The sequence below is a fragment of the Lissotriton helveticus genome, chromosome 7, assembly GCF_964261635.1.
Source record: "Lissotriton helveticus chromosome 7, aLisHel1.1, whole genome shotgun sequence".
Lineage (NCBI taxonomy): Eukaryota > Metazoa > Chordata > Amphibia > Caudata > Salamandridae > Lissotriton > Lissotriton helveticus.
Genome location: NC_136068.1, coordinates 1957325534 through 1957340160, shown reverse-complemented (window position 1 = coordinate 1957340160; position 14627 = coordinate 1957325534). Strand labels below are relative to the sequence as shown.

The window sequence follows — 14627 nt, the reverse complement described above, 5'->3', positions numbered from 1 at the left end:
GTCTCCTCTTCCTTAGTGTTTTGTGTGTGTGTGTGTGTGTGTGTGTGAGGTGGAGGTGTGTCTCCTCTTCCTTAGTGTTTTGTGTGTGTGTGTGTGTGTGTGTGAGGTGGAGGTGTGTCTCCTGTGCCTTGGTGTTGGGAGTGTGTGTGTGTGTGTGTGTGTGTGCGGTGGTGGTGTGCCCCTTCTTCACTTGTGCCAGAGATAAGGTTCTTGCCAGAGCTCCTTTGTGTTTGCACTGCACCCCGAATGCTGACCGTGCCCTCTCGCTCCCAGCCCCGCCAGCCTCGGCTCACCCAGCAGGCTCTTTGCACTGGCGTAGTCCATGCTCCAGCTCACCAGCGCCATCACCAGGCCCAGCAGCACCAGGAAGATCCAGTCCTCGCCCAGCTTGCGTATGATGAACCTCTGCACCCGCCGTGCACAGTCTGTGGAGAGACAGAGCCTTGTTAGTTCTAGGCAAGCAAGGCTAGCTGTGGCCAGCTCTATCCCCCTCTCATCCTCAATGTCACTGTCACAGCTTCACTGCTTCATTTCTGGAGGGCATGTGTGCAGCTCTGGAAGATGTCTCTCAAATACTTGTGGCTAGTTGAAGAAAAGTTACCTGCAGCACAGCGGTTACCTCTGCACGTGCAGCACGCCAATGACTATTGAGTCCAACTCTACAGATAACATCTGGAGCACTGTCACCAAACCTAAAGATTACATCTGCAGTATTGCTCTACTGTCTGCGTCTTACTTCACAGTGTTATGGCACAACATCTCTGAGTGTACTAATAAGTGACACTGCTGTTGTTCCATTTCTCACCACCAGAGGGCAGCGCACAACATCACTCACTACAGATGATGACTAACGCCCTGTGTGCAGTTCCTCGTCTGGTCATTAGATGGCGCTGCATGGCAGCTCTTTCATTGGGTGGGCAGCTGAGAGGTCCTTGTCATAAGTGCTCTGCTGCTTCTAGTATGAAAGTGACTCTGTTGACATGGTTAGTCCCCACTCTTTGCCTGATCTATGAGGGTATTTTGAATTGAAAGTTCACGGGGTCCCTGCTAAGCAGGTTCTCGGTGCCAGGTCTCTTTCTTAAAACTGTACCATAACTGGCACAACTTCAGCAACTCCTGTAAGTGCCTAAGGTGCCCCTGGTACCGAGGGCACTGGTACTGAAGAGGGCCGTCTGGGCTGCAGCACAAATGGTGCCACCCCGGGGACCCCTCTGCAAGACTATGCACTCTGCCATTGCAGGCCGCGTACTTTGATGCAGAGAAAACCGAAGGGTCGACATGGCAGCTGCGTGCCCTGCCCCATACACTGCACGAGGTATAGATTAGTCGTCCCTACTGCAGGCTCTGTAGCCCTAAGGCAGGGTGCACAGTATCCCACGTGTGGACATATCTGCATGAGCAGATACGACCCTGCAATATCTGAGCCATTCTCGGATGTTGTAAGTGCACAGGGACGCCACAGAGAGTACACGGGCCGGACACTTGTCATTACGAGCTCCGTAGCTCCATGAGGGCTTCACGGTACCCTACGATGTTTGATACCAAACGTCTCATCTTAATAAACCCTCACGGATGCCCGTGTTGGCTTTATTTATACATCGGCACCGGAGACTCTTTAGAGCATGGGTACTCGCAAACATTCTCCAAAGGGCTGTAAAGTTTGGTCTGTGATGTGACCGAGAGCCGCATCGACGGCAGCAGGGTGGCGTCCAGGGGAGGTGGGGGAGGGGCAGGCGGTAAGGTAGGCGTAGAGGAAGTGAAGCAGATACATTTAGTGGCTGAACTGCACAATGTGAAACCAGGAAGCCTGGGGATAATCCCAGTTTTCCCTCTTTACCAAATTGTGTGATCCGAGGCAATTGTTTTATTTCATTTTCGCAGTTTTTTCTTTTATTATCACATTTAAGAGAACCTCAAAATACATGACTTCAGGACAAAACCTTCTCCTGTGTTTGATTTAAAAAGCTATAACGTTGTTCATGTATAAAAACAACCCGGCCACCCAAAGGGTGCGCATGACAATTGACTCGCCTCTTGGTTGACTGTTGGCATTGTTGTCAGTGTGGGGGAAGAATGAATGTTTCTAAATTCATATGTGAAAACTATCACTTAAAAATACTTCTCAATGCAGCGATTTATTCGGATCTATTAATGTGAAATGGTTCAGCATGTTATTGAAATACAGGGGCATATTACCAAGCAATAGCGATAATTATCGCTATGCATGGTTAGCGGCTATAATTATATCTCCGGGCTCCAACGATTTTTACCGCTAAGATACCTTGATATTATCAAGGTTTATCTCAAAAGCGGTAAAAACCATGCGAAATGCATGAATATCGCTGAAAAGTCAGCGATATTCATGCATTATCGTGAGAATGCCCTTAGCCATGTTATCCACCTTCCATTGGATAACATGGCTAAGAACTGCTCTGCGCAGGCGTTAGCTTTTGGAGATATTCGCGCTTAGCGCGAATATCTCCAAAAGTTGGTAATAGGAGATAGCGATGTTAGCGACTGTTTCCAGTCGCTAACATCTTGGCACGCCCACTTTGCATGTCATTAGTGATAAATATCACTGACATGCAAAGTGGGGCCCAAGATGGTCGCTATCTCCTACTAGCTGTCGCTAACTGGTGTTAGCGACAGCTAGGTAATAGGGCGATAAAATTATCGCCGCTTTAGCGGGAAAAAGTCCCGCTAAAGCAGCGATAAGGCTCTTGGTAATATGCCCCACAGTTTTTTGATTTTGAAAAAACCTTATCATATTTTTACACTCCAGCTGCAGAATGGCTTTGAAAACGAAGGTGCTCCTAGAGTTAAGTGGGGCAGGTCAACCTACCTACTTAATTTCTTCAACTTTAAATAACCTTTAAATAGGAGATAGCCCATTTATTTAACATCTTTTTAGTGTCAGTGCTGAGTTGAGTGAACAGTAGCTCAGTGTTGCTGCTGATCAGGGGGCTGGATGCAACCCCGGGCCATACTTTGAGTATCGCTGCCTTAGAGGGTCCCCTTAGAACCCACCGAGCACTGGTGGGGTCTTTGACTGGTCTTGGTCAGCCTTCCACCCCCAGACATGTGTGTGACCTCATTGGGGGGAGCCTTCGCTCTCGGGGGCCAGAAACAATCCCTGCTCTGGGAGGACGTGATTCACACCTACTCCCGGACAGGATGGCCTTCCAGGGTGGCATCTTCAAAAGTGAGGCCGCCTTTTAAATGCAACCCAGGCAAGTCCAGATAGAAGAGGATGCCAACCCCCCTTTCCTGCTCCACATTTGGAAGGAGGACAGACGGGAACATGAGTTTGATTAGGAGGTGTGCCCACATTCAGCCAGCACCACCCCTAAGGTGAGGCAGAGGATGTGGACAAAACTTTTCAAATTTCTCCATCTTGGGATGCCAAGAATGAAACCTATCAGGCTAGGGTAGTGCCCCTTCCCACTTAGAGGGTGTAGAGACCCTAAAGGCCCATTGGCTACTACCTGTCACGCCCTTTAACCACCCGCAGAGTACAATGCATACCACCTTCCCCCTGACGACGCGCCCTCGGACGCTGCACATGCCACCTCACCCCTGATGGACGAGCACATGCCAACCTCACACCTCATCAACCAGGCCGGGTTCTATAGTGGGGGGGGCCTGAAAAACATCTTTTATTTTTTTTAATAAAAGAAATAAAACCGGCCCGCAGCCCGCTATGAAAGCCTGAGTGTAACTTTCATGCATAACACAATGGCTTGGGGACAGCTGTGAGGTCACAGGGGTTGTTGCCATCACTGTGAACCTACAAACCCGAGGGGTACCTGAGACACCCCAAGGAAACCTTGGTGGAACTTTGAGAAATGGTGCGAAAGAGAAAATAGAACATTGCCTTTAACTGAACAAATCCATTAGAGGGCAGAATCTGTAGTGTAGTTCCTATTATCCCAATAGGCTCTGCGCATTGGAATAATACCTTCAATAGTATAGGCCTAGACCAGACGTTAACTAGGTCTTCTACTGTCGATATTAGACTTAAAGTTTTGGGTTTGCCAGCTAGCTCAGAGTTCACTAGAAACTTTCTCGAATAGGCAAGGAGGTGTTGAACCTCCCTGGATAGACAAGAAGGGATTTAGTTTCTGACAACCATAGAACATGACAACTTTGCTCTCCCCTAATCAAGAGTGTATCTCTAGAGTCGTGTGAAAACAAAAGACGATTTATTTTACTCAGTCAGTACGTGCATTCTTAGTCTCACCAGATTGTAGAGAAAAGGAAGAGACGGGCGTGTTCAATAAAAGATGGTATTTATTGATCAGTCTCTTTTCTCATGCAAGAGAAATGGATCGATATTATTGCAATACTTATGGTTAAGTAAAGTGCATACATTAAAAGCAGAAGTATAAAATAATACTGTAAAAACATTGATATGGTTTCTAAGCCATATGAAGGTTTAAAATGAATAAAATAGATACATATACATATACATTTGACTAATCGTACTCAACTGGTGTTTCTAACTACGCCTACCCCAGTGTACCTGACCTAAGCCTAATACGTGGGCGGGGGTGGAAAGTAGCAGTTTAAGTTAAGTTTGTTTTGCCAAGTGACTGACTAAAGAATTCTCTGCGAGGGGTTATTCAGTTCTGTACCTGGAATCTAGGATGAATGAGGGATGGTATCTCTCGCCTCTGGTGAGGTTCCGTGAAAATCGCTACGGTGTTTTGGGCATTGCCGAATATGGACGAGTTGGGTATCTATGAACCGTGAATGGCGAGTTCGGTAAGTGTACGCGGTTTCGCTACACTACTTGACGCGGTTCGCCTAAATTACGTGCTTCTTACCTGAACCCTCGGGTTCCATTTTAGATACGGCATCCATTTTGTTTCTTGCCCTCACGTAGTCAGCGAGCAGGCAACTGTTCGCCTCATGACCCCTTTAGTTCCCAAGCCATACGGAAGACGCATATTCCTCTCACACGTCTTTATGACCGGAGGAATGACACTGCAGAGGCAAATGGCTCAGCTTGAGGGTAATCTTGCCGTGCCGGCCTATTGTTTCAGCCGTGCATGTGCTGGGATCAAGCTCCTTGATCCTATGATCATGTTTTCAATATTACCCCCACACTCTTTTCTCTAGATGTGTCTGACTTCCTAGCAGCTGTTCTTGTCTCTTTTCTCTTGCTCATTTACAACTCAAGTGGAATGTGCCTAACGATGGGAAGATGTGCTTTTACAGTTGGGAACCGGTAATATTACTGTGATTATGTTCCGGGGTTCTGAAAACATGAAAGCGACCCTTTTGAAGTTTATTGTGGGAACTGAGATGTAACCTTTTGTTCACATGTTGTGCAATGGCAAAACCTTGTATAAAAGAGAGCGACTCACATATGCAATTCGAAGCAGACTCGTAGAACCTACACGCTGTTGTACTTCTAGTGACTTTTGCCTCCCTGCAGTAATAAACTCTGATCTTTGACGCCGAAGGAAGTCTCCCGTGTCTCAGTCACTTGTGCGCCGAAACAGGTATCCCACGAAGGTTATAGGTGTTGTTCCCTGGCACCGCTGGGCCTTAATTAGCCCAGTCCTTCACTGGTATCGATATCCCAGGCTGCCTGCGAGGGCTACCCGGAAGCACCGGAGCTGGATTTCTCGGCAGGAGAAAGCAGCGTCTCATTCTCAGCGCGTCAGGAAGGCGGGGCTGCGCCAGCTGGGTCTGCTCTGCTCTGGGCTTTGGCAAGTCTGGCTGCTCCGATCTCGTCACCACCGCGTGTGTTTGCATAGGGCAATATCGGTAATATTTATACCTTTAAGGTGCCGAGATTGACGTAAGGATGGACATAGATACGTCAATAAGGATGTCATACGACCTGGTCGTTAGCACATTCTTTTGCTGAAGTTCTCGATGAAATCAAAACAAGGGCCGCAGGGTTTTTCCCAGGTTGTCATAGGTTTGATTTGTTTTGAGAACTCCGTATGCCTTATCAGGGGCTGGAGGAATATCGCTTGTCTAATTAGATGGCAAGCGTTATGACCTAATCAGATAACACGTTCCTGTGCCGTAGTGTGGCTTAATCAGATAACGGTTTCTGCATCATGGGGGTTTTCTGCATCATGGGATGGCTGCTAGTTAACTTGTTAACCAGAATAGGGTCAGGAATAGGGGGATCGATACAGAACCTATAGGAATACATCACACCCACTCCACGCTAACTATGGACATATTTACGAATCTAGGCATAGTAAAACATACTGTAGAGTATCGTGTATACCTTACCACCCCAAAATACATAAATGCATTTTGAAATTATCTAATATACGGAAAAAGGCAGTCACATGTATTATATGCACTCAAGCTGTAGAATAATGCTAAAGTAATCACGCATATCTATACATTATCACTAATTTGTATATGAGAATTTACACATGAAATGGCTCTTAATACAGAAAAAAGGTTCGAGACCATTTCATCACAGAATAAAATAATTATGAACATACCAGCGGGCAGCTAATGTCTATAAAGTATCTAAAAATAGAAATTTTAGTTCTCTAAGAATAGTTCTTACTTTAAGCAGAAGATAAGTATCCCGAAAAATTCGTAAAAATATTTTGGGGCTGCTGAAAAAAATTGCTGTCCGTGAACTGGAGGGAAAATTGTTCATGTGACTTTATTATTAAAGTTGAAGGCCAAATTCAGGGAACGCCGTGTGCTAGCTTGCTCAAAAGTCTCTATTTCTGCTCTGGTGAGAACATCATATCATTTAGACTGTCGAAAAAGCTGTCAACAGCTTCCTGGGAGAGTTCCACTAACTCGGAAAAAGGTGTAACCATGCATTCGTGCACATGATTGTCTCCATTGACGTTTTGATTAGGATTGCTGACAGAAGGTCGTACCTGATCGATGCTGCTTTCATCTTGAACTTCACTACCCCTTATTCGTAGTGGTGAAGCTTCCACGAATGCCGTCATCAGGATTGGTAGCCTTTGAGGGCAGCACAAAGCATGAGCCTTTATTGGACTCAACAATGTTTCTGCATCCATTGGCGCATCCGATTGTAGCGTCAGACAGGTGTCTAACACGCATTCTTCTCCGCATAGCAAGCACCTTAATACAGGTAAAACACATCGATGCCACATTGGTCGAAATGATAGAAACCAAGTCATGTTCAGGTCTCTAAGCCGGGATAGTCCCAGGATTTTTGATATCCGGTCCCGGTATCCAATGGCTCGGATTGTTTCTTCCCTTGTCGCAGGTGTTTTGTCTGTGACACGGTTTGCCATAACGAAATATTAGGACCAAGAATAGGATTCCTGCAATTAGTCCCAAAATGAGGGGAAGTCCGCCAAAAATCGAATGGACGAAATCTGGAAAAATACCCAGTATGGCTTTGAATGGTGTTAATGCCATTGAAAATACTGTCTTAAATACCTTTGAGACTCCACTGGTATCAGAAATATTTAAGATTTCATTCAGGATTTCTGCGAAATGTATGGGGGAATTAGTTGATAACAAAGAGTGAATCTCTGCAGTCGTCCTTGCGACTTGGAGATCATACGTTACTTTTGATGACGTGAGCTTGGTCGGCGTCTGAAGAAGCACTGTTTTCATTCTGCTTAAAGTATCTATTCGAATAGAAGTAATTTTCAAGTTGGGCCATGCCCTTGCCTCCCTGTCTGGAAAGGAGCTGGGGAACAATTAGTGTCCACAGCACATGACCTTCGCAGTCGTAGTTACGAGAGAAGGAGTCCCGGGCATAAGACTACAACATCTGCGATCTACAATTAGAATGTAACTCCCATTATAGAGTCTTTGAAAGAATGGTTCTATCTCTGTTGCAGGTGCGCCTTGCTGGTGACATGAAAGGTTATATGAATTCCCTTCACAGGCTCCATGCAAACTAATTCCATTACACAGAAGTGTACCGCTCAGTGACATTGCACAATTATTGCCACTAAGAAACACTTTCTGTCCTTTATTACTGACACATGCATGTGAATAGGGCAAGTTCCATGTTGTTTTAATGTACCCTTTTCCCAATTTTTCGTACATGCCAGCCTGTATATATTTTTGGCAGTATTGAAACCTGAAGGTTGATATTGGAATATTAATTATCCCATGTATTATCCATTCACTGACAGGTCGTTCTGACATTGTCACTGGTAATCTTTCGAGTTTCTCAATGCTCAGGATTGTATAATCAGCACCCTTCTGTGCCATACTGATTTGTTTATCAGTAAGGTTAAAGATATTGAATAGTGACGTTGTGTTGATTAAACGCCAAGGCACATAGCCTGAACGCAGATTTTGTAACTTCCAGCCAAGCTGTACAATAGAACGCAATTGAGACTGACCGTGTTGTAACAACAGTAAGTCTTGCGATATTATGTCGATTGCTGAAGACACAATGCTGTCCAGAGAAAAAATTCTGGAGGACAGAGTCATTAACCCATTGTCCACTACAGAAAGTGATTTTTCCAAATTAATACGGTCAATTTCCCGTATTCTTTCTGCTGTTTCAATTTGAGTCACCTTCCAGGCCTCGTTGTATGCTGCATATACAGAGGCTGCTATGAAACGTTTTTGACGCTGTTTGCGTGGTCCCATAATGAAATCACGCAAGTCAGCACCATCAGTAAGTAAAGTTAGGTGTTGCTTAATTTCTGCCAGTGTGGATGTTTGTAGCCATTGAAGGCATAATTTGCCCACACTGTAGGTGGTTATTATTCCTGGGTGTTGTCTTTGGGAATATCTAGGGTCTGGCCTGGTCAATTTGAACCCCTGTGTTTTGTTCAGGAATCTGTCTTGACAGTTATTAGTATCTGTGGGCCAGATTAACCATTGTTTCCAATCAGGATGTGTTCTGTTTTGGTTTAATACATAGTTTACGTCTATCTCTTCATCTGTAGAGCTATTGCTGTTCATTGTTGGTTTTGGAATAGACGGTTTATTTAAGTCTTTGATTTTGGCTAGGCCAAGACAGGTAGTTTGTTGAACAGTGTCATTTAAAAATATAATTTGTTCTGGGATCATGCAGGCTCTAAACAAAGATTCTATACCTTGTACTTGCCATTCTTTTGTACCCCAAACACTTTTTACTTCAACATTTTTGTCCCAATAATCAAAACCAAAATTGTTCATATAATGAGTCTGAATATATCAATTTCGTGTTTGTTATCATGGTCTTTGTCCCTGTCTTATTTGACAATTTGAAATAAAATGTTTCAGCATTACTTGTGTTAAAACCTGAAAAGTATGAATATTTGTCATAAAAGGTTCTCGAGCTTCCTTTTGGAGGGGTTGCACAATGTTCCCATTGATTATAATTTAAAACATTTCTAGGTTGTGCAGATCTATGTAGAAAATGGTTACCATAGTGGTTGTAACAGTACATACTATCATAATTAGTCGAACCCTGCAAATAATCATGTTTGGTAAATTTAGCAGACATCACTAAGTCAGACATCATATTATTTATACTTTCAAAGTCCCAATCATCAGCAAATGTGCTAGGTTTTACAAAGTCACTCAATGAGATCTTGATTTGGTGTAGATATTTCAGGATTTCAACCGGACCATAGATTTCGTAGTCAGTGTTGTCCCATGCTACCCCACCCGGTATAGGATTGGCTGTGAAGTTGACTGAAGAAAGTTCTCTTTTCTCGACGTGTGAAGATGTGTGTGGTTTGAGGATCAAGTTGATTTTCTGACTTGCTGTGTCCATTTTAGCATATTTTCCCTCAATGAAGCGTCCCAAAGTTAGTACCATGATGAGCCAAAGTATGAGGATAAATGCACCAAAACCCACCCAAAATTCAATCCATGGAGAAATTAGATATGTTTCTTTCAGTTGTTTAAAAACTTCTTTAGCTTTATCTTTAAAGGTTTTTGTTGATGGCTGTGTTTTTGATTCACTGAAGCCTTCAGAGGAATCATCGAAGTTTATGAAGTAGCCGGATGCAGTTCTGTCAAATGTTCCAATTGCTTCACGATTACTGTTTTTTGCATATTCGTTTGTTACTTCATTGTAGGTTGGTGTGTCTCTGCTAAATGTTTTTATTTGGGTTTTCAGAGGTTTAAGTTCCATTGCATTGTTGCATAGTCCTTGTTGTTCTTCTGTAGGCGTTTCGAATGTGATTAGCCTCTTTGTTAGGACCTCTGTATTGGTAGCAAACCTTGGTGTTCTGCTACTTATGGGGAGTCCACTTGGCCTACTATTTGTTATCGGCCACATGATTGTGGTTTTACCAGGTCGATTGATACAACTCGGTTCTCCTTTTTACCAGCAAGCGGCGGTAGTACAACTGATCTTGTCCCGTTGATAGACAAGACAGGAACTGCTTTTCTGTAAGAAGGCCCAAATTCCTTCTTTACCGCGATCTTTTCTCTGACTAGATCCCCGACTTTTGGAATCCAGACAGGTCTTGCTGGGACAGGTGGTGGTTCTTCAGTGGTTGTTGGCTGCTGTTTCAACTTTATGTTGCTCAGGTCTTTTCTTGTTTTGTTTAAGTCCTGCAAAATAGCCAAACGATCTTTGATATCAAGGCTTTTTTCCTTCACCACTGAAGTCTGACTGTCGAGATCTAAGACTAACATCCTAGTTCCAAACAATAATTCGTACGGACTGAATCCCTTCAGAGAATTTCTTGGCAGGTTATTTAGACTACGTTGGACACTTATTAGATGTTTGACCCACCCAGCTCCCGAACCTAATACCCTTTCCGTTATAGATTTCTTTCTGCCTTGGTTTTTTCTTTACACCATCCCGTATCCCTCAGGAAGGAAGTGAGAAGAATCCCGCTGTGCTATGCTCATTTGGCCATGTTTCCACACAAGCATGAGGGCTAAAGTGAAAACATTGGTCAAACGTAGCATGCTCCTAGCGTATATGCCATTTAGACTCGCAAATCTTTGTATAACAGTCCCGACGTCAGCCGAGTGCTGGGGTCTACATTATAAGTGGAAACTAGTCTTTGTTTGTTAATAGGACGCCTTATTCACACTGGTCTTATTGATTATTGCTTAGCCCTTCTTGAGTGAAACGCCACGGTATTACACCGTTTCTCTCGCCGCTGCGATCTCTGTTGCAGTCAGGGCATTTTTTTACAAAAATGTGATGCTGCAGGCTCATGCCTGGCCACCAGTACACTGATTGTAATTCTTCCAGAGAATCTTTTAGTTTGAGGTGTCCGAGACCCTCGCCCATATGTGCGTCTGCAATTAACAATGTTCTCCTGTCCATGTTTGGAATTACTCTATCCCCCACTCCAGGGATTCGAGCAAAAGGGACGGAGTTTGCATCGATTATGTATGTATAATTGAGTGGATAGTTGATCGGTAGCGCTGAGCAGTCGCCTTTTGATGACGTTTTCACCGCCAGCACTGTTTCACCGTCAATGTATTTTACTGTACGCTTTTTTCTAGCTACGGAAGCCGATTTAGTTGCTACCGCTGTGGCTGTCTCAGCCAATGAATTCCCTGCAACGTGAACGCCATCACGCTGATGACTCAGTGAGTGTGTCACGTGAGTCTTTGGTAGTTCTTTTTGTAACAGAACTATTTGTTCCCAAAGCAGTTTTTGCTTTATTGTTGCACCTGTGTCATCCTTGTAACCGTTTTGAATCCATGTCTGCAAATCGTTGTTATATGATTTGACGCAGTAATATGAATCGGACACTATAAGTGTCGGGAATTCGCGATCCGCATTATCTAGCGCTATTTTCAATGACAATATTTCAGTCTGTTGTTCTGAATTAGTTTCTACTGAGTGTGTTTTTGTTAATAGAGGTCTTAGTTTACCTCCGCGCCACACTTCTTTTGTAATCTCACATGTGGGGTTGTATGCTTGTTCTCCCCAAACGGAGGGTTGAGCATGTCCGTCTGTATAGATTACACAAGCGTATTGTCGTAAGGGCAGAATGTCGATTGGCAGAGGGAATGTTCTTTCATATTCTAGGTGTTTTAATTCCTTTAATTCTGGATCAAAATAGTAGTATATTTTGTCTGTTGTAATTGAATTCACCCATTGTATCCATTCCGGATTCAATGCTGTTGTTGGTAAATTACATGGTGTTGTTAATGCCTCAAAGGCTGATTCTGCTGTTCTGACCGTGATATGTCTACCGTCAGCTTTATCTTTTTCTCTAGCTATTGCGGTTTGAACTGCATGAACAATGTTTTCTTTAATACTGAACTTCTTTTCAGCTTCTGTGTACAAGTGTGATTTGAATGCAATTGGTACTTTTTCTCCCTCATTAGAGGTCAGGTATGTGAATCCGCATCTTCCTGGGATGACTCGAATCACAAGATTGCGTGTGTTATCACGTGTTTCTAATTTTGTTTTAATTAACATGTCTGTTTGTAAGGATCTCAGAATTTCTGTGTGTGTTTGAGTCCAATTGGTTCTTTTAAAATCTGGTTTTATTAGATCATAAAGGGGTTTGACCCTTTCTGCGTAATTTGCAATGTATGTTCTTCCGAAATTTAGGAAGCCTAGAATTGACTGTAGGTTTTTTAGTGTTCTAGGTGCTTGGAGTACGGCACATTTCTCTAGGAAATTGTCAGCCAGGCTTTTGCCTTCACTTGATAATTCATATCCTAAGAACAGGACTGTCAGATGGGCAATTCTGGTTTTTTTAAAGTTGAATTTGTAACCCTCTGCTGCGAACCCAAGTATTATGGTGTTCACTCTCTTCAAGTGAGTATCCAAGTCATCATCTGTTAAGTATATGTCGTCGACATAAGATAATGCTTTGTCATCATATGTTTGTAGTAATTCTGTTACTCTCGCTGAGAATACCCCTGGGCTGTTCTTGTACCCCTGGGCTAACCGACAGAATTGTTTTTGAGTGCCATTTATTGAGAACGCAGACAAATATCTGCTCTCTGGTGCTATGTTTTGACAAAAGAATCCATTAGAGATGTCTAATGTTGTTTTGTATTTTTTGCGCACTATGTTATTCATTAGTGCAGCACTATGCGAGTTTTGCACTGAAAAAGTTTTGCAACATGAGTTAAGGTGTCTGTAATCCAAAACTAGACGATATGAATTGTCTGGTTTGGAGACCGGAAACAAAGGGTTGTTCATTTGTGAGGTGCAAGTTTCAATCACCCCCTGGTATTCTAATTGATCTAGGATTTCTTTTACCTGTTTTTTAGCTTCTTGCTTAATTGGGTACTGCCTTTGTGCAGTAGGTTGTGATTTTAACTGGATTTTGTGAGGAGGAGAATCCTCATCCCATCCTACATGATTTTTATATAAAGCAGGAGCTTGAGCTACTGCCCACTTTCTAGCAAGTGTGTATTTTTTATGAATTGGGATATGATTTGAGAAGGCAGGCATAATTATTTCTTCGCCATGAGGGCAATCCCTGACAAACTCTGGTGGCCAGTCTTTTTCAGCTAGAAGGATGTCATAGCCCTTGGAGAGATTATCCCAAAATAGTCCCCTTATTTTTCTAGTCTTTTCCCCCTCTATACGTAATGTTATTTCATATATTTTGTGAGGTTTGCTAACTCTGGTGTCTGCAGTTTCCACTTGAAGATATTCATTCGTGTCCACTGTCTCCAGATGATTCATAAGGACTTTGCGAGCTATGCTCACTTCTGCTGCGCTGTCTAGCATTGTCTGAGCCCATTCTCCGTTTTTCAGTTGTGTCCTCAGTATTCTCGGCATTGTTAACTACTTTAATACTGGCTACCTTCTTTTTTGGAAATTGTAATTTCTTTTTTAGATGAGCAGGTTCCTTGTCTTTGGACTTGGCGTGCTCTTCTCTTTGTTCTGATCGTCCTCTTCTTTCCGATTTCTGCGAGGAAGTCTGAAAAGATTGAGAGGGGCGTGTATCAAAATCTTGATATCTATCAGGCTTCTTTATATTATCCCTATTTCTAAGGTTATATCTTTTCCCAGAGGGATCACTTTGGGGTGACCTGTGTCTTTGGTTCGGAGATCTTTCTCTCCGCCGAGGAGACCTTCCTCTGGACTGGAATTTCTTTTCTTTAGGATTGGATTGTTTGTTTCCATCCCAGCTCTTTTTTGTGATGTTGAATTATTATTAAAAAATATTTTTTCAGGACTTTCAATCAGTTGTGGTTTTACTGGTATTCCACCTAAACTATCTCTACCTAGTTCCTCATAGGACTTTTCTATAATTCTGGCAATTTCAGCTGGTTGTTCTGCTATATCTATCTCTTTTAACCTCTGGCGGATCGCCACGTTTGCTGCTTCTCCCTTTATGTTGGCTAATAATATAGCCGAGACCTGCTTGAAGTCTTTTAGTAATTTCATACCAAGAGTTAAAGCGGGTTCTGGACCGTATTCATCTTGAATTTGTTTTAGCACATCTGGTATTACCGAGATGGATGGAACACCATGCTTTTTTGTGTAAATGGAAGCAAAAACTGTACCCCAAGTGTCACAGTCCTCCACGTGTGGTGCGATTCCCATTGGAAGACAGATAGTCAGAATCCTGTGTTTTTCTAACGGGGTGGTGTCTGGAAACACCGCCTCTATTTGGGTGATTTTCTGTGCTAACCAGAATGGTATTTGTTCCCGTTTAGCTGGTACTTTACCTAGGCAGAAATGTATGTTCTGTGGTGTAATTTTATTTGGAGAGGTGTGGAGCCGCGGCCAGGGCGACTGACGCTGG

At 43.3% G+C, this 14627-nt stretch overlaps 1 protein-coding gene across 1 annotated transcript in view; it reads right to left on the bottom strand.

Moving 5' to 3' along the window:
- The window catches only part of CLCN1 (chloride voltage-gated channel 1), a 490813-nt gene that overhangs the window by 311786 nt on the left and 164400 nt on the right, over nt 1-14627 (bottom strand). The window contains exon 3 of the mRNA XM_078654208.1: nt 294-425. Within this exon, the coding sequence (XP_078510334.1) occupies nt 294-425 (132 nt within the window). The remainder of the gene's footprint in view (nt 1-293; nt 426-14627) is intronic.